Here is a 24,350-nt window from a genome sequence, read left to right as displayed (position 1 = left end):
AACGAAAAGTTTTTACCAATCACACGAAAAAAAAAATAAATAGGAAAAGCCTTACCTTATCTGCACACCACCGAGTCCTTTTTTTTTGGTTAGAGGAGGAGGGCGGGTGGGAGACACTACAGGTGTAGTGTCTCGGGTTCAGCCGCTGCCCAAATATATAGGACTTACTTACCCAGCTGCCACCTCGCTCTCCCTGTCGCCGCTGCAAAAAGAAACTGCCGAAACAAAAAGGTAAGTTTATATAAGTTGAACTCATCCAGCTTCCCCTTAATTTATTGTGGATGTTCATTCATTTTGATTGGGTTCAACTATATTACTAGACTCTTATCATATAAAACATTTTGCCTGACATAGGCTGCCATAATAAAAACAAGAAATGCTGGAAATACTCAGCAGGTCTGGCAGCATCCTGTGGAGAGAGAAGCAGAGTTAACGTTTCAGATCAGTGACCTTCTTCAGAACTGGCTGCCATCCCTGCCACCTGGGAATTAGCAGGTTCCTGCCTCAGTTTATCAGAATACACAGAGGAAAATGGCCAGTTTCAGAGTTTACCTGCAATGAGAACTACAGGCGCCGTTTTAGAAGCTACACCAGCAATTTTCTGCTGCTGCCTAGAAAATACTAAACTCCACAGTCCCAGTATATGAGACAAATAGCATGAAGTAAACGAGGGATGCTCTGTACACCAAACAAAATTCCCTAGTGCAAACCAGTGTGCCTGTGACAAAATTTCTGTGAAAGAATGATAACAAATCAGTATGCTGCAAAGTTGCAAAATGTTTGGCTTGCTCGTACCATAACTCCTGTAGGAGTACAGCAGATGTCTCTGGATTTGGGCCAGGACCCCAATATTTCTAAATGTTTTAAAACTTTGCTGTAGTTTTAATGCAGATTATATATATTGCTACCTCAGGAGTTCAGCGTCAGATTGTTCGATGTGTGGAAAAGACACCCAGAGTAGTGGAAGACAGGTTCTGTGATGCAAAGACTCGCCCTGATGACAGGCAACGAAAATGCAATGAACAGGATTGCCCTGCCAGGTAATATTGTATTCCTTGCTAATTGAACATGCAATACATTTAGCTGTATACAGTCGATATTCACATATAAGGTAACCCATCTGTTAAGTCCTAAAATTGTACCCAAAGCTGAAACTCTATTATTGTCCGCTGTACCTTCACTGAGTTAGTGGTGGATCTCGGGTAGAATTATCATCAGGGTTCCTGTTAGGTAACAACTTTGTTTTGTATTAATTTCATCTTATAGCAATACTTACATTGAACGCCAGAAGTGTCTCCCCAAATACGGGTAACGGTATATTAATAGATTTTGACAACAGAATAATGTCATCTGTGGCACATTAATATTATTACCACCATGTTACACTGCTGGATGCACAGGCTGGGTAATTGATGTTCTGTCTCGCACATTTTGCAAAATGTCCCTTTAAACCGCTGCGGACAACCAATCTACCATGGTAGGTTCTCCGATGTAGGCAGCAACAATTCTGGGGCCTGTTATAATATTCAAATTAACCTGGCCCTGAGAAGTTCAATGGTAATAATGGCTGGGAAGTTGAGTAAACCCATATTCCCACCCCTCCACCACCGGGGGAGTATCCCGACCAAAAAATTCCAAGATGAAGATTAATATTACAAAGCTCCTGTTGACCAACATTCTTCCTCATGCAGGTGTAAACATATGTATTTTGGCTCTGTTTTTTCTCAGCGTATCATGCAAATTCCTATCAACAGTTGCCACTAAATATTCCACTCAACTCCTCCAATACTCTGTTATTTAAATGAAAACTTTCCCATCTGGCTCCTGTTTCTGATTATAAATAATCTTGCCTTGCACCTCTCCTGCTGTGCTATCTTCAACTTTAAGTGAGCAACAAGAACCTGAACCAAAGTCAGGAGAGGGAATTCTTAAAATAATAGCAAAAATTGCTGGAAATACTTAGTCGGTCAGGAAACATCTGTGGTGAGAGAAACAGAATTAATGTTTCAGGCCGATGACCTTTCATTATCACAGTCCTGGATGATACAAAGGAAAACAGTCTGCTCCTCCAGCAACGGTGACCTGAGGAAAAACTTTTTTTGCGTAGTGAGTAGTTAGGATTTAGAATGCACTGTCTGAGAGTGTGGTGGAGGCAGGTTCAATCAAGACCTTTAAAAAAGAACTGGATAATTATCTGAAGAGGAAAAATTTGCAGGGCTACGGCGAAAAGGTGGTGGAGTGGGATTAAGTAAGTTGCTCTTGCAGAGAGCTGGCACAGACATGATGGGCCAAATCACCTCCTTCTGTGCTGTAACTATTCTATGATTTGAATTGTGGTTCTCCCTTCTGAATTCATTCCAAACTCCCTTAGTAGATTTAAAATCAAGGCCATCCCAGCATGATAAATAATACATATATTTATATGATATTCTCCTACTTTTCTATCCCTAACAGGAGTAAAAATATCTTGACTTAAATGTAGTAATGAAAGTCACAGATACCAGTTGGTATTTTGCTTTTACAATGCTGTATCAGTAAATAGAGTTTTGTGGGGTCAGTAATTAGCTGTTCGACATTTGATTGGGATAAAGAAGGCGGGAGAGATCTGGCAAGGGCAGAAAATGGGTAGGTTGCAGAAACACTGGATTGAGATTGGTGGGTTGAGAATGTAAGGGTGTCAGCATACATATGGAAGCTGACCCCATGTCTTTGGATGATATCACCTAGAGGCAGCACGTATATGAGGAATGGAGGGGGGGTGGGGCTGCTAAAGATAGATTCTTGGTGAACTTCAGAGGTATCAGTCCAGGGACTTGGATAGGTAAGAGTGAAACCAAACATCGGCAAACTCACTGGGTAGGGCAAAGAAGGAAAGGCATCAGGGGAGGATGGTGTAATCGGCATTGTGAAAGAGAGCAGGGAAGCGCAGAAGGAGAAAGAGGATCAGTGTTCCATCTGCACAGTAACACAGCATGTGATTTGTGACTTTCAGTAGACCGATTAATACAATGAATTATGTAAAAGATGGGTGTGGAATTGGGAGGTGGAAACACATTAAAGACTCTGAAGAGGCAATGGAGGTTGGAGATGGGGTTGTAGTTTTCAGAGTCAGAGAGGTTGAAGATGGGTATTTTGAGGAGAGATGATTACAGCAGTTTTGAAATGAAAAGCTAACACCTTTTCTCTGCTGTTTCTGCCTTGGTAAGAATTGGAGATTGAGAGCACCACTGCCGAAATCCTTCCCCACTGATAGCTTAGTTTATAAACTACAAATCAGGTTTATTCAAAGATTTAACAGTAGCATAAAGCCAATGCAGCAAATTGATTACAATGTCCCTGAACTTTCACAAGGGATCTATGGTCTCTGGCTGTAACTCCAGCAGGAGGCAGACAGAAGCTCCTGGAGAAATAGCTCAAATCATTCATTTTAAGAGACAGAACATTATGTGTGGTCCTATACTGTCCTCCTCATCCAAATTCCCAAAATGCACATTCAATCTATGAAGCTCCACACTGGGAATATCAATTCTTAAAACATACCCCTATGTCTTGACTGTTCTATGGATCTCTCTGACCATATCTACATAACTTGCCAAACACATTTATGCTATTCAGTTGGCTTAATCAAATGATAAGAGTAGAAACCACAGAGGATGAAATGAGGAAATAAGAAATTACATTGGGAGAGATTAACTAAAAAGGTCAGCTGCAGGCATTTGTAAAAGGGTCACAGATTGAGAAATAATTAAAGCATTATATCAAATGTTGGGACTAATCACATGCAGAAGTATTCAGGAGGCATTTACACTTGGATCAGGTCTTAATCCATTATTTTACTGAATGTTAGTTTCCTGTCATCTATTGAGAACTTTACCGATGAAAATATATGGCAATACAGAGATTGCTTGTTATGTGAAACAGCATATGACTAGGAAATCTCTCATTGTGAACAGTAGCATGGTAACAAGATTAGATATAAAATGAAGGGATAATAAAGGCATTTAACTAATGTAGCCTTAAGTTGTCTATGCCTCCAGTATTAGCCAATGTAAGATAGACCAATTGAAATAAAATCTCTTCCCTTGTGCGGTGTATATCATGGGGTAGAATTACACCGTGTCTCTGAGAATTCCATTGATTTCCTCCTGCAGTTGCAGCAGACAATTGAATATTCCAAGCACATATAATGCTAAATTATTCCAAACCATTTTATCTGGTTGAAAGATTCTGAAATGGTTTTATAGAGAAAGAAAGGACAATGAGCAAAAAGTGAAGTTGAACATTCTTGTAATATTTACAAGTTCAGAATTGATAAAGAACAAACTTTCTCTTAACACTGATTCAATGGATGTATGAACACTTGAAAAAGGTTTCTTCCATCATGCCTTTCATGCCTTTTTTTTAACAGATGGTGGACTGGTGAATGGCAGAAATGCTCAACTACATGTGGTGACACAGGTATCAAGAAGCGTACAGTTCTCTGTGTTCGAACGGTGGGGACAGACGAGCAGGCACTTCCCAGTTCAGACTGCAATCAACTTCTCAAGCCAGGGATTCAATTGTCATGCAACAGAGATATTCCTTGCCCCTCAAACTGGACTATGGGTGATTGGAGTGAAGTAAGGCACACCTTTTCTGAAATGTACAAAATCCATATACACATATGTATTCTTTTTAATTTCGGAGTGAGGCGCGTTATAATGAAATTGCTCTTTTCACAGATATAATGATGCTTACATTTATCTAAAACAATGTCACAAAGTGCTTCATTCAATGAGTTACTTTTGGCATGCAGTTGTTCTGTTGGAAAATTTGCAGAAATCATGTATCAGGTATGTACCATAAATGGTGGTACTGGTAGAGGAAAAAATATTGCACAGGTCACTGGGAGAACTGCCAGTTGTCCTTCAATGTGGGATCTTTATTGCACATCTAAATCAGTCGAACAAGCACATGAAAAATTAATTTAGCAACTCATCTTAATGGCAGGACCTCCATGAATGCAGAAGTTTTGATGTGATAAGGTGTTGCTTAAATCTACTGCACTGGAGTGTCAGTATAGCTTATGAGCACAAACCACATTATGGGTCTTGAATCCATAATTTTTGAACCAGAGGGAAATGTGTTACCTCATATTAAGGTTCATTGTATTGATATATTTAAGTTTGCGGTTTATGCAGAATGCATATATATTCTTCTTCTTTGGCCTCCTTGTCTCGGGAGACAATGGGTAAGCGCCTGGAGGTGGTCAGTGGTTTGTAGAGCAGCTCCTAGAGTGGCTATAAAGGATAATACTAGAGTAAGACTCTTCCACAGGTGCTGCAGATAAAATTGGTTGTTGGGGCTGTTTCGCAGTTGGCTCTCCCCTTGCGCTTCTGTCTTTTTTCCTGCCAACTGCTAAGTCTCTTTGACTCGCCACACTTTAGCCCCGCCTTTATGGCTGCCCGACAGCTCTGGCGATCGCTGGCAACTGACTCGCACGACTTGTGATCAATGTCACAGGACTTCATGTCGCGTTTGCAGACGTCTTTAAAGCGGAGACATGGACGGCCGGTGGGTCTGATACCAGTGGCGAGCTCGCTGTACAATGTGTCCTTGGGGATCCTGCCATCTTCCATGCGGCTCACATGGCCAAGCCATCTCAAGCGCCACTGACTCAGTAGGGTGTATAAGCTGGAGATGTTGGCCGCCTCGAAGACTTCTGTGTTGGAGATATGGTCCTGCCACCTGATGCCAAGGATTCTCCGGAGGCAGCGAAGATGGAATGAATTGAGACGTCACTCTTGGCTGACATACATTGTCCAGCTTGGACAACGCATATATATGTATACAATTATTAATGCAATTGTGAGTCAGGAAACAGCGTTGCCTTGAATACTGCAGGTTACTTTTAATTTAAATTTGTGTTGTTGCCTTTTGAAGAAGCATATCCCTATAGTTGCAAAGAAAAAGATATCCTAAGCATGTGAATCATTTAAAGATTACTTAAGTAAGGCTGTAAATTTACAGGGAATACTTTTTGTGCTGGAATGACTACAATAAACAATGGGCAGAGTATGTAACCTTGTCACGTGGCTTTACTGGTTTGTGTCCAAAGCCACTGTCAAGCTGGCTTGAAACTATCTTTCACGTAGGTTGTCCCTTACTCCACAGAAGGTAGTTGGGGGTGGGGGGGTGGTGGTGGGGGGAGGTAGTGGGCAGGGGCTGGGGAGTCTGTGCTGGCAGGAGGTAGGATGATTGATTTTTATGCCTCAAAGTTGAGAGATCTGTTGAACTCTCCCAGCCCCTCAAGCCATCTGTTCTCTTGTACTAAGTTTAGTCACTTGAAAATTTTGACCTGCACTTTGAGGAGTCTTCTGCTTCTTTTAACTCTGGGCTGGATTTTATGGGCCCCCCTGAGGCAGGGCCAGAGGTGGGGGGTGGGGGGGCAAGGCGAATCGCGACTGGTGGTGGGGGTGGGGGGGGTGGGGTGGCGGCGGGATGCGGAGGACCTGTGGCCTGCCCGACCCCAATGATCTTACTGAGGCCGGGATAGGTCGACGACAGAGGCCAATTGATGCCCTAAGTGGCATATTAATGGCCAATTTAGGGCCTCTTCCCATTCCCACCGGGATCTTACCAGTGGCAGAGGGTGCCTTGTAAAATGAGGTGCCCTCCCTGCAATCTGAAGCCAACGGAGGATCCCTGCCGGGAAACACTTCACCCCCCCCAGCTACCCCGCTTCACCTACCTCTGGTCTGGGGTTCCAGTGCTGGGCCTGGGTCCAAAGCCTCTGCAGTACTGCCAGTGGCCACTGCTCCCAGTGACGCTGCCAATACGGCTGAGCTGGCAGCTCATGGAGGCAGGATCCCATCTTCAAAGGGACGGGGATCCGAGCTCGTGAAACTTTGATGTAAAAAGACCAGAGGATCGCTCCGGGGGGGGAAGGGGCATGTAAAAGCCGAGGCAGGGCACCCCCCCGCCTTTTAGGCCTGTGATTCCAGCCCTCTGATTCTGCTCAGGTCAGGGCAGGTGCTGCAGCAAGTGCCCTGGTGTAGCATGTCTGTTTTCTTCTCAGTAGTGGCGCCCTCCACTGAAATGGGAGTCCGCTGTTCTAAGCAAAAATGGGTTGAGGCTGTGGCGGCATCAACCTGCCAGGTCAGTGTCCCATCAAACCAAATTTTGGTAGTGATCCCACCATTAAAAATCCCCTCTTGTCTTTCCTACTTTCTAACACAGGGATAATACTAATCATTTCCACTGTTTCAAAGACAGTATCAAGTTTATTGCACCTTTTCACCATTTTTCTGTAACAGCCTGATAGATGAGTTTAAAATAAAAACAAAAAATGCAGGAAAAACGCAGCAGATCTGGTAGCCTCTGTGGAGAGAGAAACAGAGTTAATGGGCTGAATTTATTAACGCTGCACTTTGTGGCAGCGCGCTTTGAAGTCGGTGGCGTTCCAACACAAAAGCGCCACTGCTGAGTCCCAGTGATATTTTGCACGCGGGCTGTGATGCCATAGGTGAGTGGCCACTGCATCCCCAGCAACGGCGTCTGGAGCCACCGCACAGGCTCCGGTGCCATTTTTAAAGGGCTTCAAGCCCTTAGATGGAATTGTAATATTTAAAGGGGAATTTGTGACCATTTGTTATCAACATTTCATTACAACCTGGAGGCCCTTTCAACCCCCTGCACCCCATGTCTGTTTTAGGACCACCGACCATGAATGAACTCTATTGCATTCGCGACCTTTTCCCCGCAACCTCGTAACATTTGCCCTTCAACCCCTTCCCACCATACCCACAGCCAACAGAAAGTGTTTTCCCCACTCCCCCATCCCTCCCACCCTGAAATCTACACTCCTTCCCCCTCCCCACCAGTATCTCGCCTCTGAACTCTGTTTGGAGTCCCAGAGGCGCGCGAGTTGTGGCCGGCGTCCGTAATATTGCCCTGGGACAGCTGCCCAGTCCAGGTAAGTTCACTAACATTTATCTTAATGCATTTTAATATTGAAATGAAGACCCCGCCGCTTGGCAATGGGTGGGGGCTGCACCAAGGGCATAAACTGTTCTCATTGGTGGAAGATCAAGAACCAGAGGGCACTGATTTAAGGGGAATGGCAAAAGAACCAAAGACAACATGAGACAGCAGATTTCCTTCCCTAAAGGACATTAGTGAACCAAATGGTTTCATGGCACCATTATTGAGACTGGGGGCTGGATTTTACTAGCCCCCCGACATCGAGGGTTGTGGAGGGGGTGGCCTGGAAAATACCTCCAGGAGAGGTCCGCCACGGGCCTCGACACCAGGAAGGCCCGCTCCATAATACTGGCGGTGGCAACGCCTCGTGGCGGCCCCCCACCCGCCGCTTGGCGACGGAACCTTGATTTAAATATTTAGGTAAATGTTAGTTAATGCATAATCATTTACCTCATCCCGAAAGCCATCCCACGCTGACATTCCGGCCGGTTGCCGGAAATCCCGTGCCTTCGGATCTCTGTTCGGAGATTCAAGGTGGCACACTGGAGGGGGAGGGGAGGAGTAAAGTTTTCAGGGTTGAGGGGGAGGAGTGTGGTAAACTCTTACTATTGGTTGCGGGGATGGTGAGAAGGAGTTGAGGCTCAAAGTTAATAAAGTTCAGGCAGGAAAGTTCGGGATTGGAATACAAGTTCTTTTTTGGGGGTGGAGAGAGCAATTTATAGATTGATTAATCATTGAAGGGGTGTAAGAGGGGACTCAAAGTGCTATTAAATTTTTAATTGTATTTTTTGGACCTTTAAAAACTTAAATGGCCCTGAAGGGCTTGAAGCCCTTTAAAAATGGCGCCGGCGCCTGTGCGGTGGTGCTGGATGCCATTGCTGGGGAAGGAGTGCCTGCCCCCCTGATGATGTCATCGGGGGTGGGCAGTCTGCCTCCTCCATGGTAATGAGCCACCGTGTGAAGTATTGCAGCGGCTCTGCGGCGCACATCTCGCGCGTGCACCGCGCTGGTTTTGAAGCTCACCGCCAAGATCGACAGACGAGCTGGCAAAATTCAGCACTAGCTTTCAATTCCAGACTTTTATTAATTAATTGAGCGCACGCAACCTACCTGTTTTTGGTACTTAAAATTCAGCCCCATGATTCTCAGTTGTGTCTGCCGACTGGAGATTGTTGCTCTGAGAGATTGTGTATCCATAGAAAATAACAGCTCTGATGGGGTTAAATAACAGAACAGCGATGGAAAAAGACTCAATTTTGATGGAAATTTAAAGTAGGCTTTGAAAAATCACAGGATAAACACAGTGAGGACAATCATTCATGTTTTCTTACCTCACCCATCTTGGAAAACCTACATCATGGCTTTCAACCTTCTTTCAAATATCTCTAAAGTTTGCTGGAGAGCATCCTGACATTCGTTCTAAATTTGTTAGTCACTGCTTTGAACCATGGCCGGTAATTTGATGGGGGGTGTAAAATGGGCAATATTGAATTGGTCACCTGTTACACACCCCATCCAATTTTACTTTGTGTTGACTTCGATGGAAAGGAAAGTTGGGTGAATGTATAATGGACAGCCAGTCCAATTTCCCTCATTTTTACTGTCTCTCTGGCCTAATGTCAAGGTTTACCTGCATTTACATGTGTGTACTTCCATCAGGCCCTCAGTCTACACTGAGCTGTTGAGGAAGCCTAAAAATTGATTTTTAATATTATACAGTTTGTATTTGCATAAATGTTTCAACTTCACATTGCTGCAAATGGCTCAGCATAATTTAGGCACAAATCTCACCCCGACGTGTACTTAGGCAAGATCTATGAAATATTCTTTGCAGGCAGTCTCAAAGCAGACGCCTACTGCAATTTAGTTAATAGCAATATTTAGTTTATAATGCTGCTAAGGCAAAAATGTTCAATCTTGTTAAATCAGCAGTAAAATGTAACTAGCTTTCAGATACTAGGGAACAAATAACTGGGCAATGAGCTTCATGTAAAATGGCAGTTCAATTCAGATGTGCCAGCCCTGCTTTGCATTATGGTATCAGGTGAAATAGTTGTTCTTTACTCATTCAAATTGCAGGACACGAATTATTATAGAATTCAGAACTTACAAAACATACTGAAATGAAGTAATTATGCTGAAAATCAGATAGTTAAAGTTATGCAGCTTCAAGCTTCCAACTGAAACCATTTTTCCAATAGTAAGTTATGGCTTATGTCCATATTAGTGCTCTTGAGATGAAAAGAATGCACATACAGCAGAATCATTGTACTGTGCTATTCAAGACTGGTAAACCACCAGTCTCAGAAGCCTTCACAGCACAGAGTAAGAACAAATGTGGCCCATAAAACAACACCTAATCGTAGTTTTACTTACCTCAAAGAAGCCGGACCGGACCATGGGAGAAAATCTGAATTGATTTCTGAATAGACATCATCTGATTATGAAACTGCATGACTTCCTATTTTAAACAGAAGTTGGCGTTGTGTGATTTACCAAAAGGATGTTATTTTTTCCTGATTGTGTCTGAGGAATGCTGTAATATTTCAGCAGCCCAGTATAGAAAAAACATACATTTCAAATGTTTCTGTGTAAATGCAATTGACTGGTAGTGAAAGTTTCAAAATGTTGTAGAATACATGTATTTAAATGTATTTATTGGTTCAATTTATTCCTCAATGTCTATTTAAAGAATTATGTTTTTATGAAAAAATAATCCTTGATTTTAAGAAAGTGTAAATTGCTTCCTCCAGTGGGAAGCTGCTCTGCTGGTGTCACTAATGAATAAGAACTTCTATATCCCAGTACAGTGACTTTAGCCAGTTGAGAAGCCAACCCAGGAATACTCCATTCAATCCCTTGAGTCTATTCTGCCATTAAATTAGATCATGGCTGATCTGTAATTCAACTTCATTTACCCTCCTTTGACCCATTTCCTAATAAAAATCTATCAATGTCGCTCTTGAAAATTTCAGTTGATCCAGAAACTACAGCCTTTTGTAGAGAGAGTTCCAGATGTCCACTACCCTTTGTATGAAATGAAATGAAGTGCATTCTGATTTCACTCCTTAAAGCCCCTAGCTCTAATTTTAAGTTTATGCTCCCTTGTTTTGCATTGACACAGATGGGCAAATAGTTTCACTGTATCTACCCTATTGCAAAACATAACGATTCCAAAGACCTCAATTAGATTACCCCTCCATCTTCTAAACACAAGGGATTACAAACCATGTTTATGTAACATGTCCTCACAATTTAATTTGATAAGCCTTGGTGTCATTCTGCTGAACCTGTGCTGTAACACCTCCAATATTTTCCCTGAGGTTTGCTGCCCAAAATTTAATGCTTCAAAATTCAGATGGATCTGACCAAGGCTCTGTATAACTGAAGCATCACTTCCTCACTTTTGTATTCCAATCCCCTTAAGATGAAGGCCAACAATTCATTAGCCTTTATGACTTTTTGTATTGGCTTTTAATGATTGGTGTGCATGGACTAAATCTCATTGCTCCTCTACAGCTCCTAGTCTTGCACAATTAAGCAGATATTCCAATTTCTCATTACCGTATCCAAACTGGAAGACTTCACACTTCTCCACATTGAAACTCATGTGCCACTGTTTTTCTCAATCACTTAATCTGCTTAAAATGTCCAAAAATGGGCATGGGGATTGAAGTATGCGATTAATACACATTCGTTCATTGTGGTGCAAACAGCGTGTTAGATTCCATCTGCCAGCTGTTTTAAATGATTGCTGCATGTAGCCAATGCTACCTGCGCTGTTCATTGGATGCACACATCAGCAGGGGGCCTGATATCACGAGTGGTTAGTGCTACTTAAAAGCAGCCTGCACTTCTTAAAAGAGAAGTGCACTGTGGCTGCAAGAAATGGTGTGAGTCTGTTGAAAAATGAATCAGTGCTGCGACACTTTGAGGAATGATAGAACATGTGAGAGAGTGAGCACCTAAATGGATTGACTGTTCACTGAAGGTTTAAATGCAAGACATGAAAAGAAAGAGAGATATCATGGGCTGCGTTTTCAGGCCCTGCCAAGGTCGGGGCCCAAAAATACTGGCGCAGGTTGGCGTGCTGGTTTCCCAACCCCGTTCCTGGCGCTGGCCATTTTTGCCAAGGCGAGTTTGAGGGAAGCCAGGCTACTCGCCTCCACGAGGTGGACAACCTATTAGGCTCATTAAGCGCCTTGTTAAGCACACTGAAAGGAGGCCGGCTGGGATTTTCTGGCTGGCCTCCAGTTTCCCACTGTGATGGGGGGCAGGTTAACTGCCTGGCAGTAGGCACCTAGTGGCAGGCCAGGGGGCCAGTGCTCCTGGCAGGCCTACAGGCCCTCCATGCCTGCCTGGGTGCTGGTGCAACCAAAGGCCACCCTGTAAAGGGATTTCACTCCCCCCTTACCCCTCCACAAACCCCCATCCACGGTGGTGGCCTGGCTGCTGAATCGTTTTTTATTTAAACCTTTAGAAAAGTTGGTGAGAGGGCGCCTCCATATTGAAACACCCTCTCAGTTACTTACCCTCTACTACAACCTGCTGCTCCTGCCTATCCAGCAGTGCAAAGAAGGTAGTTGTGCAGGACCTGCTCAGCCACATGCTGGAATCATGCAGTTGAGCTGCACCAAATGTGCAATCAGAACTGGTGCAGACAGGTCACACCTGCCAGCCGAAAAACGGGACATACAAGTTTCTACTTCGGTCTTCCAAAGCTTCTCCAGCACCCACAATGACAACTGTAAATGGCAATCACAGTTCATTGCATCATAGATGAAAATAGAAAATGTGCCACAAAGAACTGTGAGCACTGAGGCTAAAATAACATTCCTTTATTGGCCTGAGGACAATAGGAAACTATGATGGGACAGGTCTGACAACATGTGAGTGACAAACAGCAATTGGAACTAATGCAGCAGCTCCTCAAAAAAACTTAATGTGACAGTTACTGTTCCTTACATATTTTCAACTTGTTCTGTAATAATAAATTTTATTGTACTGCTCACATTTCTGCACCGTTCACTTTCACCCTTCATGCATCATAGTTTGCCAATGCTTCTCTCCCCTGTGCAGGTCCTCCTTCATTTTTTTGAATCTCTTTAGTTTTCAAAGTAATTCCTTGCAGTTTTACTATCTATAGATTTTACAAATCTGCAAAATCTTAATGCTGTTAAAATCAGGGGTTGTCAACGTGTCTGCAAATGGGGACCAGTGTCCGTGGTAAAAGATTTTGAGGTCCGTGACTGGTAATTTCAGGGATGAGAAATTTCCCATTGGCTTCTTCTTGCCGACCAGACTGGCTTTAAAGAAAATCACAACTGTCAGTTTCACAGCTGAATTGAAACTTCTAAGCTCAGATCTTTATCTAATGCTCATTAACACTGCTTTCAAGCTGACAGGTGCTGGGAGTGCGATCAGCAGTTTCCGAACTTTGGACAGATTTGGAGTTTTCTGGTGGGATCTGTTTTTTTGAGAGCCCGCCAGAAAATCACGAATCTGTCTGAAGTTTGGAAACCGCTGTTCCCGCTCTCATCAATGGTTGTTGCGGGAGGGGCGGGGGGCGGGGGGAGGCAGAGAGAGAGAGAGAGAGAGAGAGGGTGGGCAGAGAGATAGGGGAGGACACAGAGAGAGAGTGGGGGGACAGAGAGAGAGAGGCAGGGATTGAGAGAGAGTGGGGTGACAGATGGAGAGAGGGGGGGGGGGGGCGGGGGGGTCAGAGAGAGAGGGAGAAGGAGAGAGGGGTCAGAAATAGAGAGAGGGGGAGAGAGAGTAGGGGAGAGAGAGAGAGGAGAGAGGGGGGAACAGAGAGAGGGAATACAGAGAGAGGGGAAAGAGAGTGATAAAGGGGGCAGAGAGGTGGGGACAGAGAGAGCGGGTATGACACAGAGAGGGAGGATGACACGGGGGAGGGGATGACGCGGGGGGTGGGAATGACATAGGGGAGAAACAATACAGAGGGTGGGGATAAACAGAGAGGGGGGACAACACAGAGAGAGGGGGACACAGAGTGGGGGACACAGAGAGTGAGGGGGAGAGAGACAGAGAGAGAGATAGGGGGAGAGCAGTCAGGATCACTCCTGACAGATGGACTCTGCATCACTACAAATGTAGAGGCAGACATTGGCTACTTGTGCAAGGAAAAAAAATGTCAGATATCTCACTAAATTAGTGTCCAACGTAGTGACGAGAAAGTAAAGTAAGTCAATAAATTAGTCTTCTCATTTAAAGCTTCACAAAAGTGCAAATTTGTTGTTTTGATTAATAGTGATAAATTCTTAATGCCTTTATCTTTCCGAAATTGTCTCCCAGGCCCCCTGTGTAAGGCAAAAAGTGTAATCTGGCCCCACAACGTGAAAAGGTTGGACACCCTGGACCTAGCAGCTAGGTTATTTTAAAACACAAGTTTAAGGGCTTGTGTTATGTAAACTCATTTTAAAATGGCAAAAGTCACTAAAGGAATGTCTCGATTTCTACACTTTGGCACGCATTACTTTCACTTGGGACAGAAGCTCAGTGACATGTTGAAAGTTGCTGGACTTTTACTGTTATATAAATGTCATAATTCTGCTGCTATCCATTTGGAATCACATTGTTCCATAACTTGTATTGAGTGGAAGATAGGCAAGAAATTCCAATGAATCTAAAGAATCAGCACTGTAAGTTCCTCATGAATACAAGAGTACGGTGTAATGTGGCTGACTGGTATTGGCAAAAATAGGATGCTGCTGACGCATATACAACAATTATTAAATACAATGTAACAGATAGCTTTAATAAACTTTAATCTATGATGAGCTGAATACTGATTTTTTTTGCTGCAAATTCGATTAAAGGACAAGTTCTACAAGTATGTCAAAGATCAGTAACTACAATGTGCATAATTTACTATCCAGGTTCAGGCCAGATAACTTAAGTGGCCAATGTAATTTGAAAGTTGTCTGCATCATATAATTACATTACATTAAAAGTGTGTCTTTGCTAACAGGTAAGAGATTGGGCTTGGACATAAATTAGTTAGGTTGGAGTACAATCTTATAGATAGTGACTAAACATTTGGTAATTGAATACAGCATGCAGTAGCAATTGCTCAACTTTTTGCAGAAAAGCTTTTCATTATCTTGTCAGTGCTGAATCGGAATTGACAGTGATAGACTGAGATATTGACATAAGTGAATTTAAAAGAATCACTTTATTGGAGGCACTGGAGGGCTCTTTTTATTTGTAATTGTGTTTATCTAATTTGGTCACTAGCTTTGGTGACTAAATGATATTTTGTCCGTGAGAGATGCTGTTGTTTCTATATTTTAGAATCCAGGACCTAATTTGTCAAGATGAATAAACTAGTCTTGGCTATCTACCATTAATCTCTCTGTCCCTTTCTGTCCCCCTCTGCTTTTCTGTTTCACATGACTCTTCTGAAGTATTATCTGCTCCATCCGATAAAATTCTCCTGATTTGGAGATCACTGCCCTTTTGTTGGCTTCCCTATCTGCTGACACATATTGCAAGTAGGTGGAGAAGTTGCACAAACATTGACCATCACAGGTTAAATTGTCTTATGACAATAGCAGTGTGAGAAATGGTCCATCTTCCTATTGCTGATTTTTCTACTGCCTCACCTCAATAACCACAATAACAATCCTATCCTTGAGTTTCATGGTTTATTGGATGAATTTGTACTCTTGACACAGTGTGAATCCACAGAGGACATCCGATAAGGTCCATCTACCCACCCTGTGACATGGTGTAGCTAGCTCTATTCTGTCAACAAAAGGCATTGAAGTGGATCATATTGAATGGCGGGGCAGGCTTAATGGGCTGAATGGCATACTCCTACTCTGATGTTCCTTTGTTCCAAATTCGCATTGGCATAGCATACTGTTTTGTTCGCGAGCTAGCTAATACAGTTGTGCTGCTTTCTGTTAATGTCTGTATGCTTAGCTACTTTATTTATAGGGGAAAATGTGTTTTAAATCGGATTGTGCTTTGATGGCATTAGATTAGCTATACATGTTAAATACAGATTAACATAACTGCCCCCCATGTCCCTGGCTAAGTCAATACTTTTGACAGATTTCCATGTGCAACATGTTGGTGCCTATCCTTGGTTAAAAGGACGGTGTGATTGCAAAGTGTAGATACTAAATATGTGAAGCAAAGCCAGGAGATAAGTAAAGTTAGCAAGAAGGAAAAGCAGGATGGATTGTTTATTGTAAAATTACAGTGGTTTTTGGGGAAGAAAGCTAAGTACTTTCAACTGCAAATACTGCCAGTCAATCATCAGCAAAATGATGCAAAGTGTCATTGACAATGCTGTCAAGTGGCGCTTACTTAGCAATAACCTGCTCACTAATGTTCAGTTTGGGTTCCACCAGGGCCACTCGGATCGTGACCTCATTACGGCCTTGGTCCAAACATGGAAAAAAAGAGCTGAATTCCGGTGGTGTGGTGAGAGTGACTACCCTTGACATCAAGGCAGCATTTAACTGAGTGTGGCATCAAGAATCCCTAGCCAATTGAAGTCAATGGGAATCAGGGGAAAATCCTGCACTGGTTGGAGTCATACTGAGTACAAAGGAAGATGGTTGTGGTTGTTGGATGCTGATCACCTCAGACCAAGGAAATAGCTGCAGGAGTTCCTCAGGGTAGTGTCCTAAGCCCAACCATCTTCAGCTGCTTCATCAATGACCTTCCCTCCAACATAAGGTCAGAAGTGGGGATGTTTGCCGATGATTGCACAGTGTTCAGTACCATTAGCAACTTCTCAGATACTGAAGCAGTCTGTGTCCACATGCGGCAAGACCTGGATAACATTCAGGATTGGGCTGATAAGTTGCAAGTAACATTCATGCTACACAAGTGCCAGGTAATGACCATCTCCAACAAGAGAGAATCTAACCATCTCCCCTTGACATTCAACGCCTTGCCAGCAACACTCACATTCCATGGAAGAATTAAAAAAAGAGGCTGGCCATTTTGGTGCAAATTGAGCCAGTGGGGAGGGGCAGCCTCTACATCTACCCATGGGTATCAGCAGTAGACCCAAACCATTTTCATGGCCACACTTCATTAGAATGGAATATGCCCAAAACTGAACATGCAGCTAGTCAGCCAGTGGTGAGGGGTGTGTGGAATATCCAGTGGCTTCTCTGCAGTGCCAAGCTGAAGAAAGTCTTAAATTAAGGGTGGAGGGGTGCTCAATGCAGGTCGTGGGTGGTGAGGGAGGTGTGCACTGAGCAACTGGCAGTGGGTGGGAGGATTTTTGTTGGGCCAGGAGGAGCATTTGAGTGAGAAGCTAAACTAATTGGCCCTTTCTGGTTGATATAATGGGTCTTACAATGCTATTGGAAGAAGATGGACTGCAGTGGTTCAAGAAAGCAGCTCACCACCACCTTCTTAAGGGCAATTAGGATGGGCAACAAATGCTGGCCCAGCCAGCAATGCCCACATCCCATAAAATGAATATTAAAAAAGCAGGAAAATTCTTCTATTTTGGTGCTGGCTGATATTTACTTCTCAACCAATGTCACTAAAATGGATTATTTGCTTAGTTATCTCAATCTTGTTTGTGGGACCCTGTCTCTGTAAATTGCCTGCTAAATTTCCATGCATTACAACACTGACTGCATTCCAAGAGTGACTGTGAAACTTTAGAGTATCTTGAGGTTGTGAAAGGTACTATATCAAAGCAAATTCATTCTTTCTTTCTTACTTAACAAATCTCTGCTTTCAATGTATTGGAAAAACCTGCACAGAGCAACTTTTAATGAGCCACCGTTGATGTTCTAGATAGTCATAGAATCATAGAATGACAGTACAGTAGAGGAACATTTGACCAATCATACCTGTGCCGATCTTTAGTAGAGCTATCCAATTAATCCCATTCCCCTGCTCTTTCCCCATCACCCTATAATGTTGTTCCCTTCAAATATTTATCCAGTAGAAAGTTACTATTGAATCGACTTTCACCAACCATATAGGCAGTGCATTCCAGATTATAACACACTGCATAAACAAAAATTCCTCATGTTGTTATGAAGATGATTCTATATTTTTTGTTAAGTATTTTTTGAGGACTCATATTTAAATTGTGGAGATGGATTCATTGGAAGGATTTTATAAATGCTGGACTTTGCTTTGTTGTTGACAGTTCACTAAAAGGACACTGAGGTTAGGTAGACAGGTCAGGTGTCTTTAATGCATCGGTGCAGACTCGATGGGCCGAAGGGCCTCTTCTGCATTGTATTATTCTGTGATTCTGTGAGATGTTGTTTGAAAACAACTTTTACTGGAAATCATGTGCTTTAAGCTCAATAAACAACAGAAACCTTGGTAACCTGGGGAAGATGTTTACAGCGAAGCCACATGTCAAGGTTTATGGAGGTCAGGAGGTTGACTTTCAATTGGGGTGTGAACTGTTTTGAAGACAGTTGGTGTTTTGCTGGCCAAGGGAAAAGAAACCACCAGCTCACCTCTTTCTCCACCTCTTTGAAGAAACCCTGCAAAGATCCCATGTGGGAGAGCTAAAATCTCTGGTGCTATATCTCTCCTGAGAAGCTGGAAAAATCTGCCAGATTAATTCTCAACGCTGCCTGAAAAGAACTGCTTTAGAAAATATCCCAGTGACTCGTCTCCGTATACCCGGACGCCAGACTGAAAGGGAAAACTGACGTCATTCCAGATCTTCTCCTTTGTCTTCAAGAATTAGCAAGTATTTGGCCAAAGGATTTTTTTTAGTAACAGACTTCTGCAGGGAGAATTTCTGTATTTTTTTCAGAGTGTGTGTGAGTGTGTGTGTGGGGAGTTCAAAAGGGGAACTTTCATATTTCAATCTATGTGCTTCATTATAGGATAAGTCTTGTTTGATAATAACCTGATGATTTTTTTGTTTATTAAAGAAACCTGCTTGATGTATTTTATTCGAGAATAAAGAGTCGAGTATATGATTGACGGAATCGGTAACTGGGTAAACATTTTTAAAATATATGTTTTGACCTGTGGAGAAGTGGGACTGGAAAACATAGTGCACTCCGCCCACCTCAGTTGTAACAATGTCCCCTATAATTCTTTTACCAATGACCTTATATCTATGCCCTCTGGTTACAGACCCTACTGCTACTGGAAACAGTTTCTCTGTATTCAGACTATCAAAATCATTCATGATTTTGAAAACATCTCTCAACTTTCCTCTTAACCTTCTCCATTCTGAGGAGAACAACCCCAGCTTCTCCAGTCTCTACACATAATTGAAGTCCTTCAACTCAAGCACCATTCCAGTAAATCTTTTCAGCACCGTCTACAAGGCCTTGACATCTTTCCTAATATGTGCTGAGCACAATCGTACACAATACTCCAGTTGGGGTTTAACTTGTGTTTTATAAAGGTTGAGCGTAACTTCTTTGCTTTTGTACTCTATAGCTTTATTAATAAAGCCTTCTCAACTTGTTCTGCCACCTTGAAATATTTGTGTGCATACACCACACAGTCTCCCTGTTCCTGCATCCCCTTTAAAATTGTACCATTTAGTTCATATTGCTCTCCTCTTTCAATTCAAATGTATCACTTCACATTTCATTCGCCATGCGTCTGCCCATTTCTCAAGTCTGTCTGTGTCCTCCTGAAGTCTGCTACCATGCCCATCATTGTTGACTACATTTCCAAGTTCATATCATCTGAAAGATTTGAAATTATGCCCTGTATACCCAAGTCCAGTTCTTTAATGTATATCAAAAACAGCAGTGTTCCTAATCTTGGCCCCAGGGGAACACCACTGTATACCTTCCTCCAGTCTGAAAAACAACGATTTACCACAATGCTCTGCTTTCTATCCCAAACTAATTTTATATTCATGCTGCCACTGTCCCTTTAATCCCAGGCACTTTAATTTTGTTTACAAGTCGAGTATGTGGTACTTTGTCAGACACATTTGAAAATCCATACACGTCAACTACACTACCCTTATCAACCCTCACCATTACTTCATCAAAGAACTCGATCAAGTTAGTCAAATACAATTTGCCTTTAACAGATCTGTGCTGACTTTCATTTATTAGCCATGCTTTTCCAGATGACAGTTAATTTTGTCCTTTTTTTATTAAATGGATGTGGGCGTCGCTGGTTAGGCCAGCACTTATTGCCCATCCCTAATTGCCCTTGAGAAGGTTAACCACTGCAGTCCAAGTGGTGTACACCCACAGTGTTGTCGGGAAGGGAGTTCCAAGATTTTCTCGCAGAGACAGTGAAGGAACATTGATATAGTTCCAAGTCAGGATCGTGTGTGGCTTGGAGGGGAACCTGCAGGTGGTGTTCCCCTGCATCTCATAGAATCGTAGAAAGTTTACGGGAGAGAAAGAGACAACTTGGTCCATTGTGTCTGCGCCGGCCGAAAAATAAGGAGCCACCCAGCCTAACCCCACTTTCCAGCATTTGGGCCTAAGCCTTGCTGCCCTTGTCCTTCCAGGCGGTAGAGGTCATGGGTTTGAAAGGTGTTGTCGAAGGAGCCTTGGTGAGTTGCTGCAATGCATCTTGTAAATAGTACACTCTACTGCCACTGTGTGCGGTGATGGAGGGAGTGAATGTTGAAGGTGGTGGATGGGGTGTCAGTCAAGTGGGCTACTTTGTCCTGGATGCTGTCAAGCTTCTTGAGTGTTGTTGGAGCTGCACTCATCCAGACAAGTGGAGAATATTCCATCATACTTGTTCCTTGTAGATGGTGGACAGGCTTTGGGGAGTCAGGAGGTGAGTTACTTGCCACAGAATTCCCAGCCTCTGACCGGCACTTGTAGTCACAGTACTTGTAGGGCTGGTTCAGTTCAGTTTCTGCTCAATGGTAACCCCCAGGATGTTGTTAGTGGGTGATTCAGTGATCGTAATGCCATTGAATGTCAAGGGGAGATGGTTGGATTCTCTACTGTTGAAGATGGTCATTGCCTGGCACTCGTAGGGTGCAGATGTAACTTGCCACTTATCAACCCAAGCCTGAATGTTGTGCAGGTCTTGCTGCATGTGCACACAGACTGTTTCAGTATCTGAGGAGTCGCGAATGGTGCTGAACATTGTGCAATCATCAGCGAACATCCCCACTTATGACCTTATGATGGAGGGAAGATCATTGATGAAGCAGCTGAAGATGGTTGGGCCTAGGACAATACCCTGAGGAAGTCCTGCAGCAATGTCCTGGAGGTGAAATGATTGACCTCCAACAACGACAACCATCTTTCTTTTGGCTAGGTATGACTCCAACCAGTGTTGGGTTCTCCCTCTGATTCCCATTGACTCCAGTTTTGCTTGGGCTCCTTGATGCCATACTTGGTCAAATGCTGCCTTGATGTCAAGGGCAGTCACTTTCACCTCACCTCTAGAATTCAGCTCTTTTGTCCATGTTTGGACCAAGGCTCTAATGAGGTCAGGAGCTGAGAGGCCCTGGCGGAACCAAAACAGAGCGCCAGTGAGCAGGTTATTGCTGAGTAAGTGCAGCTTGATAGCACTGTTGACAACACCTTCCATCACTTTGCTGATGATCAAGTGTAGACTGATGAGGCGGTAATTGGTCAGGTTCAATTTTCCCTGTCTTTTGTGTACAGGACATACCTGGGCAATTTCCCACATTGTCAGGTAGATGCCAGTGTTGTAGCTGTACTGGAACAACTTGGCTAGGGGCACAGCCAGTTCTGGAGGACTAGTCTTCAGTACTATTGCCAGAATATTGTCAGGACCCATAGCCATTGCAGTATCCAGTGCATTTAGCCATTTCTTGATTTCATGTGGAGTGAATCAAATTGGTTGATGTCTGGCATTTGTGATGCTGGGGACCTCGGGAGGAAGTCAAGATGAATCATCCACTGGGCACTTCTGGCTGAAGATGGTTGCAACTGCTTCAGCCTTGTCTTTTGCACTGATGGGCTGGGCTCCCCCATTATTGAGAATGGGGATATTTGTGGAACCTCCTCATCCTGTTAGTTGTTTAATTGTCCACCACCATTCACAACTGGATATGGCAGGACTGCAGAGCTTAGATTTGATCTGTTGGTGGGTGGGATTGATTAGCTCTGTCTATAGCATGCTGGTTTCGCTGTTTGGCATGCATGGAGCCCTGTGGTGCAGCTTCACCAGGCTGATACCTCATTTTTAGGTATGCCTGGTGCTCCACATTGCTGAGGGTCTGGAGTCACATGTCGGCCAGACCAGGTAAGGATGGCAGATTTCCTTCCCTAAAGGACATTAGTGAACCAGATATGGCTTAACCACAATTGACAATGGTTTCATGGGGCTGAATTTTACGCTGCCCCAGTGTGTCGAATGTTGGCATGGGGACGGATGGGGGCAGTGTAAAATTGAGTGGAGGCTCTGGGAGGCCTTCCCGCCCCGCTCCCGCCTCCAGCCAACCTTACAGCAGTCGGCGGACTGAGGGGGGCGGTGGCGGGTGGCCACATAAGGGCATTCGCCCGCCTCCACGGGTATTTTACCCGTGGTAAGCGGACATGCTGGGGATGTGAAAGGCCGCCCAGCGATAGCTGCCAGCCTTTCCGCCCGCTGGGGGGGGTGCCATGGCAGTCAGGCTCATGGCGCCCGATTGAGGGCCGCCCCCGCCTCCTAACCCACCCCCCGGACCCAAGATGCCCCCTCCCCCCAAACAACTACCCTTGTCACATCAGGGCACGACCGATCCCCCTGGTGAGGCATGCCCAACTTACCTGGCTCCATGGCATCCTCCTCGGTTGGCTGGGCTGCAGTCCAAGCAGTGGCCATTGCTCCCGGGTGGAAGTCCCGCCTCGGGTCAGTTAAATCCTGGGGACCCATAAAATGCGGGTTGGATCCCCGGGCTAGGTGGAAGCGGGTACGTCACCAACTTTTACATCAGTGGCGAAGTCCCAACCGCCTATGGTAAAATCCAGCCCGTGGTCATTATTAGTGAGACTAGGGGCTGCATTTCACAGCCCCGCTGACATTGGGGTTGTGACGGGGGGGTGGGGGGAACGTGGAAAATGCCTCCGGTAGAGGCCCACCAGGAAGACCCGGCCCGATATTTCCGGTGGCGATGAGGGCCCCTCTGCTGCTTGGCGACGGGAGCAGAATTTACATACTTTAAAAAATGTAAATTAACAAATTAATTACCCACTCCCGCCGTCCGCCCCACTCCCATATTGGTGCCGGTGGCCGGCACTTCCGTGCCTTTGGATCTCTGTTCGGAGATCCGATGTGGGACACTGGTGGGGAGTGGGAAGCAGGTAAGTATTTCAGTGCAGGGGAGGGGAAGCGGGGTCAAACTAATCTGATTGGTGAAGGGGATGGTAGGAAGGGGTTGAAGTTAAAAGTGTATGAACTTTGGTGGGGTGGGGAATGTCAGGTACACAAGGTAAGTATTGTTGGGGGGGAGAGGGCAAAGAATGAACTGTATGGTTATGGGGGTCGAGATGGGAGAGGGACTAGAAGCATTTATTTCATTTTTTAAAATAAATTTAAGATCTCTATATCTTTAAAAATGTAATTTGTAATGTAGGGCTCAAAGCCCTTTAAAAATGGCGTTAGCGCCTGCACAGTGGTGCCTGACACCGTTGCCGGGGACGGACCACCCGCCCCTTCCGTGTTATTGCCGGCAGGGGGGCGGGGGGGTGGGTGCGGTCCACCCCGGCCATTTTAATGATGAGCAGGCCGCCATTTTTGAAGCGTATAAAATCCAGGCAGAGCTGTTATAAAATTCCAGCTTTATTAATTGAATTCCAATTCCATCAGCTGCTATGGTGGGATTTGAACCTGCATCCCCAGAACATTAGCCTGGGCCTCTGGCTTCCTAATCCAGTGGCATTACCACTATGCCACTGCTTATTATTGCTAGAAGTTCCCCACCACTGGCATAAGACTGACTGGTCTATAGTTGCCTTGTTTGGGTTTATCTCGCTCCCCTTTTTTCAACAGAGGTGTAAGATTGGCAATCCTCCAGTGCTCTGGCACCACTCCCTCCCAGAACCACAATAGGTTTTCCCTTGTACTCACTTTCCAGCCTCCACATTCAAAGGATCATCCTCCATCATTTCCGCCACCTCGAGCATGATGCCACCACGAAACACATCTTCCTCTCCTCTCCCTTGTCAACATTCCAAAGGGACTGTTCCCGCCGTGACACTCTGGTCCACTCCTCCATCACCCCCAACACTTCATCCCCTTCCCACGGCACCTTCCCTTGCAATCGCAGGAGGTGTAACACCAACCCTTTTACCTCCTCTCTGCTCACTATCCAAGACACCAAACACTCCTTCCAGATGAAGCAGTGATTTACTTGTACATTCTTTCAATTTAGTACACTGTATTCACTGCTCACAATGCTGTTGCCTTTACGTTGGGGAGACCGAATGCAGAGTGGGTGGCTGCTCTGCGGAACACCT

General features: G+C 44.3%; 1 protein-coding gene across 1 annotated transcript in view; it reads left to right on the top strand.

Annotated features, from left to right (window-relative positions):
• LOC137369758 (A disintegrin and metalloproteinase with thrombospondin motifs 12-like) overlaps positions 1–24,350 on the top strand; it is a 780,536-nt gene that overhangs the window by 626,660 nt on the left and 129,526 nt on the right. The window contains exons 17-18 of the mRNA XM_068031165.1: positions 914–1,040; positions 4,409–4,619. Coding sequence (XP_067887266.1) covers positions 914–1,040; positions 4,409–4,619 — 338 coding nt within the window. The remainder of the gene's footprint in view (positions 1–913; positions 1,041–4,408; positions 4,620–24,350) is intronic.

The sequence above is a fragment of the Heterodontus francisci genome, chromosome 1, assembly GCF_036365525.1.
Source record: "Heterodontus francisci isolate sHetFra1 chromosome 1, sHetFra1.hap1, whole genome shotgun sequence".
In the NCBI taxonomy this organism is placed as follows: domain Eukaryota; kingdom Metazoa; phylum Chordata; class Chondrichthyes; order Heterodontiformes; family Heterodontidae; genus Heterodontus; species Heterodontus francisci.
This window is presented reverse-complemented; position numbering and strand designations above follow the sequence as displayed.